The sequence below is a fragment of the Battus philenor genome, unplaced genomic scaffold (assembly GCF_028537555.1).
Source record: "Battus philenor isolate CCGP_79_NKW_IND1 unplaced genomic scaffold, ilBatPhil1.0.hap1 SCAF_27, whole genome shotgun sequence".
Taxonomy (NCBI): domain Eukaryota; kingdom Metazoa; phylum Arthropoda; class Insecta; order Lepidoptera; family Papilionidae; genus Battus; species Battus philenor.
In genome coordinates, this window is record NW_027181690.1 from 3,160,896 (window position 1) to 3,184,462 (window position 23,567).

At 37.3% G+C, this 23,567-nt stretch overlaps 1 protein-coding gene across 5 annotated transcripts in view; it reads left to right on the forward strand.

Moving 5' to 3' along the window:
* Positions 1-23,567, forward strand: part of LOC137925446 (protein 4.1 homolog) — a 100,079-nt gene that overhangs the window by 73,751 nt on the left and 2,761 nt on the right. For 2 of the 5 annotated variants that reach the window (XM_068768886.1, XM_068768887.1), the window contains exons 9-17: positions 7,471-7,571; positions 10,913-11,006; positions 12,304-12,365; positions 12,748-19,815; positions 20,034-20,249; positions 20,579-20,674; positions 22,430-22,516; positions 22,838-22,948; positions 23,156-23,266. In XM_068768886.1, coding sequence (XP_068624987.1) covers positions 7,471-7,571; positions 10,913-11,006; positions 12,304-12,365; positions 12,748-19,815; positions 20,034-20,249; positions 20,579-20,674; positions 22,430-22,516; positions 22,838-22,948; positions 23,156-23,266 — 7,946 coding nt within the window. Of the gene's footprint in view, positions 1-2,005; positions 2,093-7,470; positions 7,572-10,912; positions 11,007-12,303; positions 12,366-12,747; positions 19,816-20,033; positions 20,250-20,578; positions 20,675-22,429; positions 22,517-22,837; positions 22,949-23,155; positions 23,267-23,567 lie in introns of those variants that run through there. The other 3 variants (XM_068768890.1, XM_068768888.1, XM_068768889.1) reach the window with 3 other exon arrangements.

The following is a 23,567-nucleotide window of genomic DNA, read 5'->3' on the forward strand; positions in this document are numbered from 1 at the left end:
TTTTTGGGGGAGGCCTGTATCTTGCAGTGTCATGATGATAGGACGTAGATAATAATATCCGATTGTTATAAAATAATTATTGTGTATAGACAAATAAAAAGTAACTTTGTTATAACTTGTTTATCGGTGGATGTTGACACTTGACTGTGTTGTGTACTAAGTTGTGAGTTGTTGCTTGAACCGTCGTAGCGTTCGGATCTACTCGATGTAACGCTGTCAGTCGATTTTTAAGATAAAAATATTTTTCTAGGCGTATTTTGGTTTCCAAAAAAATTAGTACTTCTGAAAGTTTTCCTTTATCACCATCATCCGATAAACTTTCCTTCATACACATTGTTTGGTTATTTATTAAAATTAAGAGAACTTCTCGCAATTTTTTTGTAATATATTATTTAGAATTTCTTTATAGATAAAAGTTTTTAAAGTAAAAAATTTAACTGTTGATTTTTGATTATTAAATTAAAAATGGAATGTCTAAAAATGAATATCTCTCTTAAATCTAAATTTAAAAATCAGGAGTATAAGCTAACAGAATCTACCGATATTTTCCAAAATCTATTTATTAAAGCTTATCAACTTTTTAAACGCCTAACAATATTTTAATTAACAAGGAAAGTTTGTTGTAATTAAATTCATATGCGTGTAGTCTGCAAAGCTAACATGGTACGTTCGCTTTTAAAGAATATACTACTACCTCGGTTCATTATTATCATTACGTATATAAAAAGTTTGCGCATCGCTGATGTCATGGCAGCGTCCGATTTTGTTGAGTCTATATAGATGCAGCCAGAGAACATGCCGTTTCATGCAACGCTGACGTCATCCGGAGATTCAGCCAAAAACTAGACAAAAATCAACACCGCGTGAAATCATCAATTGCTCATTGTTATTAAGAGTATTTCGGTCTTTGTCTGGTTTTTAATTTCCGGATATGTTTCTCACATAAGTTTTGACATTCGTTTTGTGTCTTTTTTTTAATTTAATGAATTTTCTTAATTAATACTAGCTAATATTTTTTTATTTGTTTAGTTTTGACGCATTTAAAATATTCTGCTATTTTTAGCTATTATAATGTTTATTGATTTACTTACATACGAAATACAGGTTGATATAGTATAAATAGACTATGGAATAATTGATTATATATGTAAAAGCTTTAAAGGGATGAATGTATAGGTCATTTGACGTCATTTAATGTAACCTTAACCAAAAATCATTAATTTCAGAAATAATAAATAACGTAATGATAAAATAGTAAGAAAAAGCCTTTGCAAAATTCAGATTATTAAATATTAAAATTAATTATTAATTGTCTGTTCCTGTTGATTTCATTTTTATTATTTATTGTACACGTTAGAATATATATGCATAGTTGCATAACAGTAAAGAAAAAAGTACAATGGGTGGTTTTATCACACGGGGCAATTTATTCCATAGTGTGGAAACAAAAGGGGGATAAATAAGGAATAGTTTTTGTACTTCCTGAAATTATTATCCTGTTGGATTCCAATAGAAGAAATATGTAAATGTAACATTATAGTGATCACTTGGTACGGGTTGATTGGGAATAGCTTTGAAGATTTTTTCCGACAAATGAGTTAAACTATTCACTCTTTTAACCTTTTGCACCTACAGCCCGAATACGTATTCTTTGTTTATGTTTTTGCTGTTGGCCCGAAGGCTTTTATAGTTTTATCGAAGCTGAGTTCACGGAGCGGTAGGATCTGTGAATTTAAAAACCCGTATAATATTATTAGTATTACCTATATGTTACAGTAATATACGATGCAGTTTATATTAAATAGCCAACTCGGAATCGAACTCCGTCGCTAACGGAGTCAGCTGGAGCTGTCAAGTCGCGTCTTTTCTATCGTACGGTCACCGCCAGAAATACCTTACGTCTCGCATAACGCCGTCCATTCACTCGCGTATTATGTAGGCGATATAAATACGAGTGACCGACGCCGCGGCCCAAACAACGCTGCGTCGCCACTGCACTGTAGTAGCTAGTCATTAGTCATTATTTGTCAGTCGCAGCGGTTAGTCGTATCAGTGATGGTGTTTAACGACTGCTGGAGCCCCAGCTGTGCATGTTAGTAACAGAATTTATAAAACACCTGTTTACCAGTGCCTAATCTTTGAGATTTTATCATATGTGTATTATAGTAAATAAATACGTAAGTTAGTGGGTTTGTTTACTAACAATCGAGTGATTGTGATGGAATTAGATGAAATAAAGTGATAGACTTTAGTGTAATGTAATATTGTTGGGTGGTCTGATTCATATACATAGATCGATGGCCGTTGGGGTCGGAAGGTTCTTGAGTGGCAACCACGAGCAGGTATACGCGGCGTTGGTAGACTCTTTGATGCTGGATGCGGGCAGCGTGGTACTGGTCATCTAGGTGATCTTCATCAGGCTGAAAAGAAAAAGAACTCCCCTATAGATTTCCATTGCGACGGGTTGGAGTGTCTTGCATCCTGACATCCTACTCTATGCTTACTGGTCCGTGGTCTCCACTCCAAAACCTTAAAGTCACGGTAACCACTGCGTTATGAAGGCTTTACACCACTTCAACTTGTCAATTTGCTGGGCTATGTCAGTTACTGTTCTTCGTCTACTTACCTCGTAATCTCTATTCCGAGCATATCCCTATCCATTACTCGTTGTTTAGCTGTGAGTTTGCCAATGAGGCCTTAAGGTAGACTATGAGTCATTATTGGTAGTTATGTAAATAATAGCAATAATAATGAAAGAAAATGTGAAGGAAGCAAGAAGATATAGTGACGGACGAAAAAAAAAATAAAAAAGCTGTACTGATAAACTAGTAAAGTAAAAGAGTTCCCCAAAAATGTGGGATATATAAAAAAGGTCATAATTGGTAAAACCCACATTGGAGACTTTCGTCTTAAGGTACTGGGTGACATTGGGCGAGATGTTTCGTAGTTCTCAAAAGCGTTTCCTTCTTGGCTGTTAAAAGTTAAAAAAAAATAGTTTGTAAAATATGTAAAAGTTATACTTAATGAAGCAGGGCGTTAGATGGACGGCTGAAATTAACTTTCTTACTTATCTTTACTCGACCAACACAAACAGACTGTCGTTTAGCTTATGGGTTGACTCAAATTAGCTTATTCATAGACAAGTTATTGATTATTTAATTAATGGATATATAAATTATGAACAGATTAATATATTATAATGAAGCAACTGAAAATCAACACTTGATGGTTAATGACGTCTTAGGATAATCCAGATTCAGAGAAATTGTTATTGATAGTGATGTACCGCGACAAGTGGTGCGCGGTATATATATAATTGAAAAGGAAAGTGTATTATAAGAAATTAACATAGTATAGATAATTTATTTTTGTCTATTCCGAATTATAAAAGATACAAAAGTAATGTCATATTGTGAACGCGTCTTTATTTTTAAAATTCATGCTGACATATCCTATAGCTTGTTGACAACTAATTCTCTATATATCTACACCATAAATGTCAAATCACAGTGACATTTGGTGCCATTTGTAAAAATTAAGGCGCGTTCACATTATAACATAGTTTTGCACCATCTTTTACATGTCAAACAAGGCAGATATTGTTTTAATGTAGCAATGTGAATTTTTCCTGAGATTTTTCACGTTAAAAATGCATCTGTTGAAAACCGCATTCTACCAATATAAGCTATATCAAGTGAATCATCTTCAATGTCATCGTTTTTAAAGAGACAGTACGGCGTGATGAGATCGGTCAAAATAGATTTTCGTAATGTTTGCCCGATGCCGCGGTAGATCAGTGGTTTTGAATTGTGCGTTCCGACCAGGTTTGATTTCTGTTTTTTTTATTATACAGGATGATTGTTTATAATCTATATCTTTAAAGGTATAGCTTATTTGCTGACAATTGGAGTATGGTACACCCTATCCAAAAATCAATGGTTTTAGAAATTATAGCGTAATAATAATGTAGTGAGAAACGGCGTCTATTACTACATATCTGATTTAAATATTGTTTATAAACTAATTATCCTATCGTATTCCAATAACAAAATAAATTAATGTAATGTATTTCAGACAGATTACTTTGTAAAGGGTAATTGGAAATAGATGCAAAAGCTGTAGTATTCCGTAGCGCAGCTGTGTGCAAATTTCCTAGTGATAGCGTATTTATTCCGTACAAACTGGTGTTAGATTATACGAGAGGGCGCCAACCTGTGTATTTTAGGGATTATGTTTAACTTAGATTATTTGTTCTTGTGAATTATTTTATTCCTCTTTAATATTCTCGTGAAATTCAAACACTGATCAGTGTTAACTAACTAACATATGAAAGAATTATTGTGAAGTGCTACCATAATTCATTGAGAAACTTTTCAATTAGGATTATTATTAGGATTATCAAGAGTATTGTGGAGTAATGTGTTTACTTTATACATTTAAATATTTTCTATTAAAATAAATTCTGTAAAAATAGATAATAGATAAAACCTGTTTAGGTATTTCGGAAAATAATCAAGAAGTAATAGTTACGTATGGGCCATATGGGAAAATTTATAAGAAGTAGAAATGACAATAAATGTAAATAATACAAAAGGCCTCTGTCAAGGTGGCTTTATAAATAATATCTTTTTGGTTTATTTTTTAAAAATATCTTCAATTGCAGCGTGTAATAATATTCAAATTTGAAAAATGTCCTTGAGTATCACGGAGCTTGGTCACCCCTGGATTATATGATCCGAATTAATTAAAGCCAATTGAAGTAACGTTTGAAAATACGCACCATACACGTTTGCTCTGCGTTCAAATATTCCTATCTCTGGTAACGCTCGTTTTATCTGTGAAAGTATTAGATTAATTGCATCTGAAAAAGAATATTTGATCCGCCAGGATTATCTATTGCATATCACAACATCTCCACCTCTGCAAGCCTTAACCCTTAAAAGCCTAGAGCTTCAATTTTGATACCAATCTTTTAAACCGAATGTTCACATTACTATTAGTATTTTTATGGGTTGGCTGTACGTATTTATACGTTGCTGTACAATATTCTTTCCAACGAAATTAAAAAAAAATCTATTTTTCCCTTCATCTAGACCCTTCGTAAATCAGGCTACTAAGGGTTAAAAAATTAAGGCACTTATTAAAGAACGCAAACTGTTTTGTTGAAATTATACGATCCAATTTACGTAATTATTTATTTATAATGTAATATGTTAGTCTGACGTAATTAGGCAACAATGATTACAGTTCGTTACTGACTGTAAATATGCGCTGTGTATATTGTTTACTTGTGCGTAACGGCATAGTAACGTGGGTGTTAAAGAGAGAGAAAGAGTCGGTGCATTAGGTGTCGAAATTTAGTGCCGGGAGAGAAAGCTAGTTTCCACTCTCAAGGAGTTCGAATTTTAAATTTTGTTTATGAATATACGATGGGTGACATAATTTATCGAGTCGGGACGAACAGGCAAAAGACACCAGAACTCTAATAAACATTTATATGAGAGGGATGCGCACACCAATCCCAAGGTGTGCTATTTTCTATAAAGTCATTTACAGTGTAGTAACCCTTACCATACAAAAGTTCTTTGATATTTATAATTGAAAGTTTTTTGAACAATATCTGGAATTCTTTTGTAAAAGCGTATTTATTGCCACTGGAAAGGTTTGATAACACGGTGAAGTCAAGTGTTAGGTATACATTTGTTTTTGGTTCTAGTTTTTGAATCGCGTGGGAAAATCAGTAGTATTTTTTTGCGCGTGCAATTTATAACATCTTAATATTAACACTAATCATACCAACACTTACTAGGTACCTATTTCTACCATGGTCAAATGACCCGACTTTGTTTCCTGCTTGATTATATGGAATGTAGTTGTTATAAAGAAAACAAAAATTAGATTTATTATAATTAAACAAAATAGTATATTGAATATTTCTATTATAACCCCAAAAATAAGAATTATTGGTTCATTGCTCATCGCATTTTCTACAATTTCAATGCAATATCTTCATCAAATCCGTTGATAGAAGCTCTGACTGCACAGGCTTCCTCCAAATATCGCCACAGTGATTGGTCATTCACACCCCGCTTCCAAAGACTTACCGCAAATTTTCGCGATCTTGACTAAGTCGACGGTCTATCTAGTGGAAAGTCTATCTATGATATATTTGTATGTTGGTTTAGATATACGCGGGTGGAGGTGAGTTGCCATTCGCGCATATATCTGTTTCTTCTTCATGGCGACGAAAATGCGGGCCGGGAGTAATTGAGATGTTGTATGTTATAAAGACTAGTAACGTTCGTGTATTATTTACAATTTCGACTCCAACGCAATGGCAACTATTACATCACTGTTGGTGTCTGTCTGTATTCAAATCGGCGTTGAAATTTGATTTCGAACGCGCAAGATTGACTCTAAAAATTAGTGGCCAGTAATTTCGTGCAGATAGTGTAAATATTCGAGTCAACAATCGTTTCCAAAGAACACAGCCTGTCAGGCCTCATATTTCGCGTGCGATATCGATTCCAGTGGTGAACCGCAAGACAATACCACGTTGCATCATCGCCATAGTCCGCCCACTGGATACCTTTCATTCATTTATTCATATTGTTGTCGATTTATAATAATAAAAGAGTCCAAATCTGATAAGAACAAGAATCAGGTTAAGCTCCTTTATACTTCAACTTATAGCATAGCTTAGCATACTTCAACTTGAAACTACTTGGGTTTCAAACGCTAGAATTGAAAAAAAAACACACAACAAACTCAGACGGGTTTTTTGTGGTCATTTCTACATTGTCCAGTAGTTTTACCATCCACCGATAACTTTGTATGCAAAGGGGACACAAGGTTTATTAGGATTCAAATGAGTCATTCGATATTTCTCACAAAATACTTGGGGTTATCGATTGTACCGTTGTATTTAACTGAATAGGGCAGCATTAAGTATACTGTGAAACATCTTCTCTTCAAATATGCCCTAAAGTTGATGTCCTATGACTAATGTGACTATTATGTGACTTATGGAAATGAAACATGGTCTCAGATTATGGACCTCATTGGCAGGTTCAGAGATGGTTACGCTAAAGTATGCGAAAGTAACAGACAGAGCCCAGGGGACGGGCAGGTTGACCTAGGAATGGACAAATTACTCAGAAATTCATGGGGAGGCCTATTTCTAGCACTGGACGTTCTACTACTAAAATGATAATGACCACTGTAGTAGACTAAGAGCTCGTAAAATCTGACCTTAATTTACGACACCAGCGTGGTTTGGTGATGGTTCACTATTTGGATAGACGATCTTATTTAGACCTTCGAAAGGCCACTTTATCGGTCCTGTTGGAAATATAGGGGAGGCCTGGGTCCAATAGTGGAGGTCCCACGGCTGTAATTATGTCCACATTGTAATTTATAGAGTAGTATATACGCGATGTGGTGTATTAACAATGTTTTTTATATTCACAGCTCTAGCAGGAGGCGACAAAGATGAGTCAATGCCACCAGACGCAGCCAAGAGGCATACCATGCCGCCACAGCCAGCTCCACGACCCACTATTAAAGACAAGGTATATTATCCCAATTTATATACAATTTTGATTAAATTTAGATCTCATTCTAGAAATTATTTAACTCCACACTTAAACCTGGTTTTGTGCGGAATTTAGGAATCGCATAAAATTTTTCCAAATAACTATAAAAAAATTTCATATACCGCACAAAAACAGTTTGAGTTACATATATTCCCAGCATTCATAATCCATTTTTATATGCTGAAATTAAAATGTTTAATTGCGCTGAAAATTAATTTTAAGTTGCTAATAATGTATTGTTCTAATTGTAACTGTCATGGAACATTCTGATAATTTTAACCAATCCATCTATTTAACCGCTTAATCATGTTATCCTGTTAATAATCCGTAGATTTCATTCAATTTTTAACAAACATTTGCGCTACATAATGTTCACATGAAAATATTATAAATTTATTATGCGTCTAAAATATACCAAATGTTTGTTACTCCTGTAAAGTATTGTTTTAACGAATCTCTTTCGAAATATTCATCTTGAAGCAGAGGTTTTCAACCTTTTTGACAATAAAAAACTGAGACAATGCTATAAGACATTGGCGGCCAAACGAACGCCGGAGTGCCCCTACATTGACATGCGAAGCACTCGCTAAAAGATTTTCAGAAATAAAAATTATATACTTTTACAAATCATAGTGAATGTACGCCATGTTTTTATATCATTGTAACGTTAACATACGAATATTTTTACTATATCCCTTACGCAATTAAGAAGAAAAAAATATGTTTAAAACGCGTTGTACAAATTCGTCATTGCACAGCAAACTTTGGAAAAGGTTGACCACCTCTGATATCTTTTTTATGTTGATTTGAATGAAAAGCGATCTTCACAAGGGACATGACAAACAAAACGTAGATCATACGTATCACGTAAGGCGTTCGTAACATTAACGTCTACGTTATCATGTGATGATATCGCCGTATCCCACGTAACGCTTTTTAGTCGTCGCCAGGTCGTACTGCCGTGCTGAACGTAATAAAACGTGGCCTACTTCATTTCTCTGACGTAATCTATAGATGACAAACATTTCTAGAGGGTAGTTCAATTTTTAAATTAAATCTTTTTTATTTTTCGACGACTTTTATTTTTCAACGACAACTGTATAGTATCCATATTCTTGTTGATGTATAAATAACGTCTTTTTGAATGTTAAATAAAATGTGTTCTCCACAATTTAAAAAGAGTAATCGCGTCGGAGGTTAGAGCTACTTTTTAAAAAGTGTAAATGATATACTGGCGGTAAAAAAAGATTTCATGCTTTAAAATAAAATTACATGTCTATATACATCCTCGGGAATAAAGACAAAACGTTCCGACAGTCGCGCGGCGTATCGAAAGGCATGCCGATTGTTGTTGCGATGTTTGATGTCATTCTGTTGTTGCGGCGTTATTTAAAATTGTGATGTTCTTGAAGCCAAGTCACATTTATAACAAAACGGTTGTTCAAAGGAAGCTAATTTTATTTAGAGCGTGCCGCTGGGACCACGGAACACTATTGCAATAGATGTGTAGTTTTTACTATGCATGATGATCATCATATTTCAGTTCTAAGACATTTAATCCTGGACATAGCTATCCTTTATAGATTTCTAATGAGACCAGTTGGAAGCAACACGCATCCAACGTTTTCCGCCGACCCTAACAAGATCATCTGTCTACCTTGTTTACGTTCTTCGATGCGCTTGCTTTACCGTGCTCTCAACTAATTCTAAGCCCCTTGCGGCCTTCTGTTCTACGCGCTGGAATCGGTCGATTTCTTTCGTTTGTCTACGAATCATCTTATTCCTTATTCGATCTCGTAAAGAAATCCCAAAGATAGTATTCTCAGTGGCTTGACGAGCAACTATGGGCCTACAAAATAATACGGCTAGGATATATTTAGAATGTTACTGTGCAGGTAAGGTATATTATATACAGAAAATTCCTGAATACAGGCAGCCCAGACCCAAGAGGCGATGTTTGGAGGAGGCCCATTTGGTCGTCTATTGGCTAACATGCTGATGATATGACATTCTGAAAGCAGTTCATTAGGAGTATTAAAGAATATGGATACTTAATATTATTATAATTTTAAATTTCGAAATAATTTTCCATTAATTGGTTCTACCCTTTGACTTGAAATATTGGAACGGAACTCATGAGTTCGCGTAACTATCGGCACTTGGCATTGCGACCCCGACGGCCCATTAACCCTTGTCCACCCTCACGCTGCCTGGACCAGCTGCGTCGTCGCTCCGGAGGGACGGCGAGCGCCTCCTCGGCCAGCTCCCTCGAGGGAGAATACCTCGCCGAGCGCTTGGAGAAGGTGCCCCCGTCTGCGTTTCTTTCAATATCACCAGAGATCGTGTGGCGTGCATAGTCTTCCTGGCATTTTTTAGTGGGGAAAGCGTTTAAATAGAACTAGTGTGAATATCACTGCAAGAGTATAAGGATGAAGTGCGTATAGATGAATGCGTATTATGTGTGCATGTATGTTTTTGCGTGTAGCAAGATGTGTGCGTGCGTTATTGTATACATTCAAGAGTGCGAGCGTCAACGTGTGCTTACATAAATGCATAAGTTCGTGTGTGTGCGTGTGAATGTGTGAGTGCGTGTGCGCATTCATGCGTACGAAAGTGAGTGCGAGCGTATGTATGTGTATGTATATTTGTAGATATAAGATTAACAGATTGATTTAAATTTTTAACGATTAGTTTAGATTAATAACATGAATGATTTTGATTAAAAATTCGATCATTGTACCTGTGGGGTTGTCCACATATAAAAGTATGTAAAATCTTTGTAGCGAAATTAAACAAAGGTTCATCTCAATCCTGATATATAAATAATGGACTGACTATGCATGTTGTAAATTGCGCTGTCACGTCAAAACGTTCTCGAAGGTTCCATAATTCGATCATATATCAGTAACATGGTACACAGACTAGAAGTTAGACTGAAGATCCTCTTAGTGCTTGTGAACTGTTCATTTCGTTTTGGCTGAGGCATGGGTAAACGTAGATGTGGTGATGCACTTTAGTGTAGAGGAATTATTTGACAAGTTGTTTGATTAATGCACCTATATCTGATGCAGTATTTATTCTGAAACATTGTTTAAATTTTGTTATTTCGAGTTATTACTAGTATCGATATTAGCTGAAGAGAATTTTGTTTAAAATATGTTATATATATGTACTTGATTGGGTGAAAAAAAAAATTGTAACTAATATATTTTATTTCAAACTACTATCAATATTTTGGAGTAATAACTAATTATAATTACAAGATCAATTTCAAAACTGTAGTAATTCTATATAAAGGTTGTGTTGTAAATTTTCAGAAGCCACCTCCAGGGGCCGTAAAGGTTATGCCTACTGCACCACCAGAGAAGAGAGATGAGAAGAAACTTGTCGAAAGGAAACCAGCCGAAAATGGTGAGCAAAAGTTAATTGTAATATTCTGCTGTGTCGGAGTTTTCACCCAAAAGCGTTATCATTATTTCAGTCGTAGAATATATATATATATATATATGTATATATATGTATATGTATATATATGTATATGTATATATGTATATATTAGTAGATAAGGGCATCTCCAAAAACATTGGTCAGAAGCGGCATCCAACGTCTTCCAATGGCCGTACCAATGTAGTTTGTCTATCTTATAGATCGTCTTATAGGACGTCTTGCGCTGTGCTTGCGTATCTGTGGTTTCCAATTAAGAACTTTTAGGGCCCCACCATCTGTTTGGGGCGCTATGTGGCCTGCAAACTGCATTCGTTTCCAATCTATGGAAATCTATGTCAAAGTATATCAAAGTTTCAACTGCAAAAAGTCTCTAATTCATTTGTAATAAACGGAATTAAACTTTTTAATAAAATTCTGCAAAATATTATTCGACTGCGATTTACAAAATTCAAAACGCATAATTAATTTAAATTTCCGAAAGAAATTATTCAATAAACGAATATTTAAATGACAAGAATCATCGGCAATGATGTCGCTTGATTATTTTAATTTCATTTAGGCTATATCTGTTAAAGTGTATACTTATAAATCTGTATTGTTGAACTTTATTAAAAGATGTGTCGTTACGGAGTTTCTTTCTGCTTATTTTACACAACTATAACACGTTGCGGAGCAGAGTAGAGTCAAAAGTAAAAAAGATTAATAAAATAATAAGTTTATGAGCTGTAAGAGCTCTTTTAAAAAGTTCCAATGTTGGATATATGAATCCTATCTTTATTAAAAGGCCTATGTCCAGCAGTGCAAGTATTTTATTTTGTTTATTTCTTACTTACAATTACACTATTTACAATCCTAATATATTGTTGGCAGCTGTACAAGTTGTAAAATTCGTTAAAGCTAGCCGTCATTTAAGGAGATTTCGCTATTTAAGGAGAAGCTCACTCCTTATTACGTAGCGAAATATACATTTAAATGTACAAGATAAACAAAGGAAATAATAGACTCTAGGTAAAAATTGATAATTTTCGTCCTTGTTATGTCAGCTGACAGACAACAAGGCATAGGACTGTCCTCAAAGATTACCACGATAATGCGACTTTCCTCGACTTTGACTATGTCGTCGGTCCAGCTGTGTCTATGAAATTGCCACTTGAGAGTCTTTCAGCAACAACTGTCGTCGGTTTCACGAGCGATGTATAAAATTGTTGATGATGTGATGTGACGGAAATAGTGTTAAAAACTCTTTCGTTTTAAATTCCAGGCACAGACACAACTAGCGACCCCGGCATTACAAACAATTTGGAAACTCCCAAGAAGTCTAAGGTGAGTAGGGTAAATTATTTCCTACAGTTTATATAAGAGTTGTTCATGCATTTTGTACAAAGCAATCGGCAAGAATGGTAGACGGACGCAGGCGTTACCTCACTACGTTCACTGCACGTGACCGTGCGATGTCTTAAACAGTAGTTTTGTATGTGTACTTGTATTATACAATGTCTCTGTAAATATAAATGTTAGACGCAAATAGCGTGCATGCCTTAAATTACATTTTTCTACAGTCACACTTAAGTTTTTAAAACTTTCAATTTATATGTGTGTTAATGTCTAGTTATACACTTTATTAGTATAATTTATACGATTATTTTATCATTGTATTTGTTTTTTTTTTCCCTCTACCCAAACCCTTCGATCCGATCGTAAATAGTCCGGTGGTTTCGGGCTATTTGGTGCCAGAAAAGAGAAATCTCCAAAAGAGGAGAAATCACCGAAAGACAAATCGCCGAAATCTAGGGATAAATCACCGAAAGACAAGTCGCCAAAATCTAGGGACAAATCGCCGAAAGACAAATCGCCTAAAGATAAAGATAAGAAACTAAAAGATCAGAAAGCAAAAGTCGCCGTACTCGACACGTCTAATGACAGTTCAAATCTGGACAGTTCCGTCGATAAAAGCCCAACGAAAGACGGAAAGCCGAGCTTTACCAAGCCTTACGAATACACTGATACAGAGAAGAGTCCGACGCGCAACAAGCCCTTCATTCAAGGCGCTTTCAGTTATGAAAAGGAGCCCATTTCTGATGAGAAGCAAAGGAATCCTGACGAAAGTCAGAGTCCAACTACTAGAAAAGCTGGACTTGCTTTTAATTATGCTCCAGGTGAAGATAAGAAGGTAGCAGAAAGCGCAGAAAAACGCAAGACGCCCGAAGATCCCAATAAATTAAAGACGCCTGGAATTGATTACGTACAATCTGCAGCTTTAAAAGAGCAAGCGAAAGGACCTAAACATCTCATCGATCCAACATTAGCATTATTGGATTCGGAGAGAGCACACCACGAAGCACCGGTGGCTGCCGCAGTGCCCATCACCAAAAAAGAAAATGAAGTTCAGATCGTAATTATAACAGGACGATATAATCCTAAAACAAAGAAGCTCGATGATGCGAATGGAACGATTCTTGTTACAAAAGGAACGTTAAATAAGTCTAACGGAAAGATTCAGACGGAGACCGAGTTAATAAACACGAAGTCGGGTCAGGTAAATTACACCGATCTGGCCACGGGTAAACAAGAAGTGAAGAATGGCCATGTGGATTCGAAATCAGGTCACATATTGTTTACATCTGGTGTGGTTGACCCTAAAACGGGTAAGATCGATCCTACGTTGGCGCAGCAATACTGCTTCGTTGAAAAGTCTAGTGATAAAGTCGGAGCTAAACCCGGCAGGGAAGTCGATTTGGTCGTTATAACTAGCAAGTACGATGGCAAACATAAGAAACTCGATCCAACACATGGTCACGTCGACGTATCTAAAGCTATTGTCTCTGCTGATGGTACGGTTCATTCGAATTATGGCCTTATCGATCCAAGAACAGGTAAAATAGATTATGTTGATCCTAAAACAGGTAAACTGGATCCTAAACAAGCATACGTTGACCAAAAAACCGGAAACCTTTTGGTTACTACAGGTGTTATTGATCCAAAATCAGGAAAAGTTGATTCATCACTTGGTCAACAGTTCAGTATTGTTGAGAAAGATGCAACAAAGGCCAATAGAGAAGTCAGATTGGTTGTAGTAACGAGTAAATATGACCTCAAAAACAAAAAACTAGACCCAATATTTACACATGTTGATTGTATTAAAGGAGTTTTAAGTGGAGCCGATGGCAAAATTTATTCGGAATATGGTATTATAGATCCTAGAACTGGTGACATTCAAGTAACTGATTCGAAGACAGGCAAACAAGAAATTAAACACGCTACCGTTGATCCTAAAACAGGCAATATCCTTTTACTCTCCGGTGTTATTGATCCTCGAACCGGTAATCTTGATACGACCCTAGGACAACAATACAGTATCGTGGACAAACCCATTTCTACGTTTGCTTCTGTAACAGGAAAAGACGTTCAAGTTGTAGCAATTACTGGCAAATATGACACGAAAAATAAAAAATTGGATTCACCCAATGGATTCGTTGAGATATCTCAGGGTACCATTAGCGATAAAGACAGCAAAGTTCACTCGAACTTTGGTATTTTAGATCCTAATACAGGAAAGATTCATTTTACGGACGCAAAGACGGGGAAACGGGATTCTAAACAAGCTTCTATTGATCCAAAGACAGGCAGTTTCATTTTAACTTCCGGAGTAATTGATCCTAAGACGGGTAAAGTTGATTCCTCTCTTGCTCAACAGTTGAGTGTAGTGGATAAAGATGCACCAAAAGGAATTCCGGAAAGACGAATTACCTTAGTTGTAGTGACAGCCAAGTATGACCCGAAAGCGAAAAAGCTAGACCTTTCAACTTCCCATGTGAGCTCGTACCCTGGTACAGTAGACAACGATGATAAAGTCCACACAGAATTTGGCATAATTGAACCTGGCACCGGTCAGATTACTGTGACAGATCCTGTTACAGGCAAACAAGAAATAAAGAAAGCTGTTGTTGATAACAAGTCTGGTAATCTATTGTTAACTTCCGGTGTACTTGACCCACGAAGCGGAAAAGTTGACAATACTCTAGGCCAGCAAATTAGCATTGTAAATACTCCAAAAGACACATTCGCTGTCGTTCCTGGCAAAGAGGTGCAATTGGTAGTTATTACAAGTAAATACGACCCTAAAAATAAAAGATTGGATAACCCTAATGGACACGTCGATACTTCTAGAGCCATTGTGTCTTCAGATGGGAAAGTACATTCTAATTTCGGCATTTTAGACCCAAAAACGGGAAAAGTGGAACACTATGATGCGATAACAGGAAGGCAAGAAATCAAACAAACCACTGCGGATCCGAAAACCGGTCATTTTATTCTTTCTACTGGAGTCATTGACCCGAAGAGTGGTAAAACAGATTCTTCGCTTGCGCAACAATGGACGATAGTAGATAAAGATACACTTAAAGGAACTCCAGAGAAGCAAGTCAACTTAGTGATTGTTACCTCAAAATATGATCCTAAGAATAAAAAGCTCGATCTTACGAATGCTCACGTAGATTCTATATATGGAATAATGAAGGATGATGGTAAAGTTTATACAGAGTTTGGTACGGTTGACCCCAGTACGGGTGAAATAACTACTGTAGATCTAACAACAGGTAAACAGGAAGTGAAAAAGGCAGCTGTTGACGGCAAAACTGGTAATCTTTTATTGACGTCAGGTGTGGTCGATCCGCACACAGGAAAAGTCAATCCTGACTTTGCTCAACAACTATCTATTGTAAATAAAGAAGCTGATAAGTTGCCCGCAGTGTCAGGCCGAGAAATACAACTTGTGGTTATTACAAGTAAATATGACACTCGTAATAAAAAACTGGACAATCCTAATGGCCATGTTCAAACTTTACCCGCTATTATTTCAAACGATGGCAAAATATACTCAAGCAATGTTGCGCTAGATCCTAAAACAGGCAAAATTGAACATACTGATCCACAAACTGGAAAACACGAAGTATTACAGGCTATTGTTGATAAGAAAACAGGATACCTTATCCTTTCATCTGGCGTAACAGATCCTAAAACTGGAAAAATTGATTCGGGTCTTGGACAGCAATGGTGTATTGTTGATAAAGATTTATCAAAACGTGCTCCGGGCAGATATGTGAATCTGGTTATAGTTACATCAAAATATGATCTGAAGAATAAGAAATTAGATCTTTCTAACCCACATGTTGACACCATCTCAGGTACAATAGGTGCTGATGGCAACGTTTATACAGACATAGGAGTAATTGATCCAATTAGTGGACAGGTTACTTACATTGATCCTATCACAAAAAAACAGGATGTGAAAAAGGCTTCCGTAGACCCCAAAACTGGCAATTTATTGCTTACATCGGGCGTTTCTGACCCTCTCACTGGTGCTATAGATCCTACTCTAGGACAGCAATTAAGTGTCGTTGAAAAATCTCAAGATACCTTTTCGGCTGTTCCTGGTAGAGAAATACAATTAGTGGTGATCACAAGCAAGTATGATTCGAAGAATAAAAGATTAGATAATCCTAATGGACATGTTGAAACGTCAAAGGGTGTTATAGCAGCTGATGGGAGGGTGCACACTAATTTCGGTATTCTGGATCCTAAAACAGGTAAAGTTGAACAAGCTGATCCCAAAACCGGAAAAGTTGAAGTCAAAAATGCTATCACTGATCCTAAGACTGGTTATTTAATTCTTACGTCAGGTGTTATAGATCCTAATACCGGTAAAGTTGACTCAACGCTTGCGCAACAGCTAAGTGTTGTCGATAAAGATGTTAAACCGTTGCAAAGAGAAATTCATTTGGTTATAATTACTACGAAATATGACCCACGAACAAAGAAAATCGACCCCAATCAAGGATTTGTTGATACTGTTAATGCAGTTGTGTCACCGGACGGTAAAATTATATCAGATCTTGGTACAATTGACACATCTACCGGTGAAATAACGTTTATTGACCCAATAACAGGCAGAAAAGACGTTAAAAAAGCTAACATTGACCCAGCCACTGGACATATGTTGATAACAAGTCAAGTTGTTGATCCAAGAACTGGCAAACTAGATCCAACACTGGCCCAGCAGTACAGTATTGTAAGCAAAAAGGTTGTTCCGCATACCAAACCAGTTTCTAAGGGCGAAATTCGTCTTGTCATAATAACCGGTAGATATGATCCACGAACGAAATCTGTAGATGCTGGTGCAGGTTACGTAGATGCCTCTAAAGGCTATGTGAGCGTTGAAGATGGTAAAATACATACAGATTTTGGCATCATTGATCCAAGATCAGGACAAATATTGTACAAGGATCCCATTACAGGCAAACAGGAATTAAAACAAGCTGAAATCGATCCCCAAACCGGAAACTTTATAGTGACTACTGCAGTTGTAGACCCATCGACTGGGAAACTGGAGCCATCATACGCTCAACAATTAGCTATTGTTGACAAATCAAATATATTGTCCAAAGCAGCACCTACGACACAAAGAGTTAGTGTGTCTCCGGCCAAACAAATTATATCTCCTGTGAAAGTTCCCACTCAAACACCTATTCAGGCGCCGTTGAAATCGCCTGTTAGAACTACACCACCCATAAGTAGCCAAGCTCAAAAAGCTTCGCCAATAACATCTGTATCGCCAGTTCCAAAAACACCGCCAGTTAAACCTACAAGTGCGCCCCCTGCTCCACCTAAGAGAAAGATTGTTAAAATTATGGTTATATTTACGAGAGTTGATCCTAAAACCAAAAAACCGGATTTAAGTACAGCAGAAGTCGAACATATAACTGGTATTTTAGATCCGAACGGTCAGATTGAAACTAAATACGGTGTTCTTGATTCAAATAGTGGAAACTTGATTATAACAGATACTGCCGGCCAGCGAAAGACTAAGGACGGTGTCGTGTTCCCTGAAACTGGACAAATATTTATTCCTTCGGGTGCAGTGGATCCCAAGACTGGTAAAGCCGATCCAAACTTAGGTATGATTTTAAGTGTAGCTAAGCAAGATGATCCTCTTGTCGAAATAACAACTATAACAGGGCCGATCGACCCTAGAACTGGCAAAGTTGACATTGCAAATGGTTCAGTAGAGCACACTAAAGGAAAAGTCGATGCGGAAACTGGTCACATTTCTACTAAGTATGGCGTCATTGATCCTTCGAACGGAGTAATCTTTGTTACTGACACGTCAGGTGCTCAGGACACTAAACCAGTAAACATTGATGAAAATAATGGACAAATTACGATCACAGGAGTTGTAGATCCTAAAACAGGAAGACTTGATCCAAACCTCGGTCAAGTATTAGTCGTGGGCACGCACATCGACCCCGTCGTTGAAGTTACCACATTTGTCGGAAAAGTCGATTCAAAGAAAGGAATAATAGAACCTAAACATTCCGTCATTGAAAGCACGACCGGCCAATTTAATCCGGATAACAACAAGATCGATACAAAGTACGGTCAAATCGATTTGCTGAAAGGAACCGTTACTTACAACGACCCGAAGACCGGCAAATTCGAAAGCAAAGAACTAAATATTGATCCAGTTACCGGACAGTTTCTGCTCAGAAGCGGCCAAATTAATCCCAAATCTGGTAAACCGGATAAGGATATCGGTCGGTTGATTTGTCTGAGAATCATTCGAAATAAAGTTGATCCGGTATCTGGCAAACAAATCGTGTCCAACGATCCCAGGAATGTAAAAGTCGATCCGAAAACTAATCAGATTTGGATTGCCGGACCTAAAGATCCATCAACCGGCGAGGTTCTTTACACCGCCGGACAAATCGATCCCGTCACCGGTTACATTATCACCATTTATGGGCGTCTCGATCCGAAAACGGGAACAATTATCAGGACAACGGTGATCGACAAAACGTTGATCAAGGTCGATCCAATAAACGGACAGATTTACACAGCTACCGGTGAAGTGGATGAAGATAATCAACCGCTCTATTCCGCGTCGCAAGTGGATCCTGGCTCCGGAGAAATTTACACTAAATTGGGCAAAATCGATCCTAAAACGGGCAGACTGATTATAATCAAGATCTTTGTTATAACGCAAAAAGATGAGAAGGGTCGCGTGAAGGAAGTAGACCCGCGCGAATGCACGATAGACGAGATCACTGGCAGGATAATAACTACGAAGACGGTCTACCTGTATCAGATCATAGACCCGATAACCGGAGAAACCATAGACGTGGATCCTGATGATCCGCGGCTCAAGGGCGCTCGAACGACCGTCACACAAACAATGACACTATCCGGCAAAATCGACCCTATCACTGGTAGAATAAAGACTGAGTACGGCGACATAGATCCCGACACAGGCGACATCGATCCCAGTACAGCTGTCAGGGACCCCGTCACGGGACAGCTCATTCTGCACTATTCGCAAATAGACCCCTCCCACTTCCAAGATAAGAGTGGCAACTACACAATCGAGAAGGAAACGCAGGATCTGCCTGCGAATATCGACATCCAGACCGTCAATACGCACAAATTCTCAACCTTCGGCAAAGACGAAAGCCCAGCGCGCGGCGACGAGCCCAAGACCTTCACCGAATACACCACCAGCGAGCACATCCGGCACCAGGGATACGTGTCATCCAGCACCCCCCTGTCCTCTAAGATCCCGGTTTCACAGCGATCTAAGAAAACCCCCACCCCACCCGTGGTTGTCAAAACCACCACCAAGCAACTTCTCACTAAGAACGAGGAGGGGGTGACCCATAACGTCGAGCAGGAGGTCGAGAACCTCGGCACCGGCGAAGTCACCTTCTCGACCCACACCAACAAGGTTCGTTTACTCTCTACTTATGTTTCCTGTATCAATCAAATTAATTACATCCTACATTTTTTAAATGTTGTTTTTGATTAATTTCTTTTCGTTCATTCATCGAGTGGCCTAATTTTTTTTTGTTGTTGTTTTTGTCAAAGCTAACGTAGTTTCAAATAGACGTTCCTTAGTCACACGTGTACATAGTAAAAGCATGCTAGTTTAACCCCTAACCGTAGGCGGAAAGCCTAGAGCCCGAGGGAAAGAGTCCGTACGTAACTGCGCGAGCGGTGACCACCCGGACGGCGACCACCCATCACGATCTCGACACGAAAGCGAAGACACAGCAGATGGAGGAGAAGACCGTGGCGCACACGCTCACTTCCTCTGCGACGAGGCAGGAGCAGCGTGTGTTGACGCAGCAGGTCAAAACAATGGTGACCACCGGCGACCAGGTAAACCGCAATCATCTACCATCAGCATGACAGTACATTATGCATCGCGCTGGGTTCCGCAGCCAGCTCGCATGTGAATTCCGTTTGCCGCTAAAGTCTCCGTGATTTTAGTGCTTCGGCATGGCTCGAATTGCCTGGAACACCGGCATCATCCATGCATCCGGGTACCAGTCATACGGTCCCTTTGTTTTTAATTCACTTAAATTTTAACGATATTTCAAATGGAATAAAGTCTATTTTGTTCTAACTTAGCACCTCATGTGTCATGTAACCTGTTGTGTTTGAAATAATCTGGGTGCATATCCACTTTCCCACCCGCGAACGCGCAGTTGACCAGGCGCGGCTCCGAGAGCTCCTTAAGCAGCGGCGACTCCGGCACTCCCATTGACTTCGAGGAGGGCGGCGAGGGCGTCTATTACGTCACCGTGAGTACTCGTGGGAGGGATATATCTCTGATACATAACGCAATAAGGTTGTTTATTTTTTTTCCCTTAAATAGTTCGTTCGCGTCAAGAACGCTCACTGCATTCATGATTGTTCTGTGATTTATCCTCGGTGAAAACTAATCGGCGTAACTATTTGAAGACATACTTTTGTCCTACGATCTTAACGCGATCGCACTTTTTATTACAACACGTAAATATTTTTTACAATATTTGCTGTAATTTACAAAGTTAAATAAACATTCAGAGATAGATCCCATTATTTAATTTGTATTATAATGAAGCATATGTTCAGACATGAAAACGTCCACAACGAATAAATATTACGAAGTGAGTTGAAAATTATAAATTGAATGATTTGTGTCGTGTACGTGGCATGACTTAGATTTTGAATGTCTGACTTTAGTTTTAGTTGTATACGATTTTAGTGTTAGTCGTATAAATTACATATCGTAATTTCAAAATTGAATGTTAAGAAATATTTAATTTTATTTAATATTAAATATAATTTTAATTTTATTTTATTTAACAATTAGGTTTTTGGTTAAATAGAATTTTTAATAACTTCATTTATTTAACGACAAACACTAAAGTTGCATTCCATCTGTTTAAAAAGCAGCGTTAAAAGTATTTATAAAGTGCTAATGACTAAATTGAACGCAGCTTTTTGAATTGGATGACGCATATTACATTTGCATGCAACAATACGAAAGAGAATTTATTTTGCATCGTGTATAAAATAAAGTTTTTATTTTATTTGTGTGCAATTGATTACATTCCCTTGGACTAATATAGATATTCTAAATCGACTCCTCCGTGTTAAGGTAAAACAAATTGATATTTAACCATATTTTTCTTACAACTTGTGTCTATTTCATGTTTAAACTTTGGTTTTTCAACATGTGACTACTAAGGTGTTGCTGTTGTTAAAAAGTCAGTGTACCTCAAACATATCTGATAAAAAATTATTTTTCAAAAACTTTTCCGGGGATATACCAAATTTTTAAGGCGATCGATTGAATGTATGGTTTTAGAATCTATTGAGTATAGACAGACAGGCATACATTTATATTATATATTTATATGTAATGTGTAAATCTATGTTGATAAGAATCTTTCTGGTGCTTAGACGAATGTATGAAAAAAAAAATAGAAGAATAGAGACCCGTTTTCTAATTTTGACAATGGGCGATCAATTTTTTTAAAGGGATTGAAAAGGAATATTTTGGGTCAAAAATATTTAAATAAAGATAGAAATATTCTTTATTGGAAAAGGCCATTCCAAGCATTTTGTAACTGTCAATCAACATAAAATATCGGCGACAACGTTTCTTACTTCTTCTCTACCACCGGCTCGGCAGGCAGTTCTGCTGAGAAGAGCCAACGAGAAACTCAACAGTTGCTCCTTACAAATATAGTTTTATATATAGACCGGCCACTGTGCAAAACAGTAAAGTTTGTATGCATTTTGACACCTATTTTCACTTATATAAGTGATCACTCAAAAATATGTTATATTAACTTATTTTTTAAAATATTGCCAGGCCAATATCTTCTGGCAGAACAAAATCTGCAAGGACAGTAAACAAAATAATAATAATTTTAATAAGTAATGTTTCGGTACTTTTTATTACTGAAATAACATCAGTAAATGCTAGCAAATGAGCTTTACATTTAGCCCTTTAAAGGTCTTTCATGAATAAGTTAATATTATATACATGATTTGTGTTACACCAGGAGCCCGGCTCGTATAAGACAACGACGACAAGCACGGTGATGGGCAACGCACCATTTGGAAGCATGGTGCATGGAGCAACTGCACGGGTGAGAAAATTAAACCATTCTATCGATTCATCAGGCGTGTGCCAAGTCCATCGCGTTGTAGAAACAGGGGCCACAGCTGGTTTTGGATAACCTTGCAATACATTCGCGTTCACATTTACCGACTCCTACTACCTTCTCTTGATAATCTTATTATATTTATCGAAGCACGAAAGCATAAAAAATCTATGCTATAAACGTTCCCTAATCTTCAAAGACCTACAAGAAATTCAGTCACGAAGTTTTATGTGATCACTTTCTCAAATGAATATAGCCATTTATGACATATACAAATGAATATTACCATTTTTTTTTAATTTTCAGACCAGCACGGGTCCGCAGATAACCGAGACGAAGGTTGAGGGTGTAGCGGATGGCGAGGTGGTCTCCTCGCAGACAATCAGCTCCAAGACCCGAACCGTGGAGACCATCACTGTGAGTGTTTATCGAAGCCGTTCATGATACTGGATTTGACGAAAGACACTGATATCATCATCATCATTTCAACCTAAGGGGGACGCCCTTTGGTTGAAATCATAATGATAATCATTCATATATGATATATGTATTTGTATATTAATATTGAGAAATTCTTAGAAATTGTATTAGGATAATAAGTTAACGTTATTCTTCTGATTTCAGTACAAAACTGAGCGCAACGGCGTCGTAGAGACGCGCGTGGAGCAGAAGATCACCATACAGTCCGACGGGGACCCCATTGACCACGACCGCGCGCTCGCCGAGGCCATACAGGTATACAAAACACTACAACACACTAACAACTTACACAAGGATGTGCGTGCATCCTTCTGTAAGTAACATATGAAAATGTGTCTATTTCAAATGAATACGAAAAATCATTTTAAAGTTTAACCGATAAAAAAAAGTTCGTCATGAAATCAAATGGACCTTGGATGACTTACTCCAGAAAATGAAATAAAAATCACGTAAAATATCACGTACCTTGTTAGTTTGTTAGTATAAGACATTAGAGTTTCCCCTATTTAGTACTAGATGGCGCGTTTTATATCGGATACTACCTGGTATTTAAGCA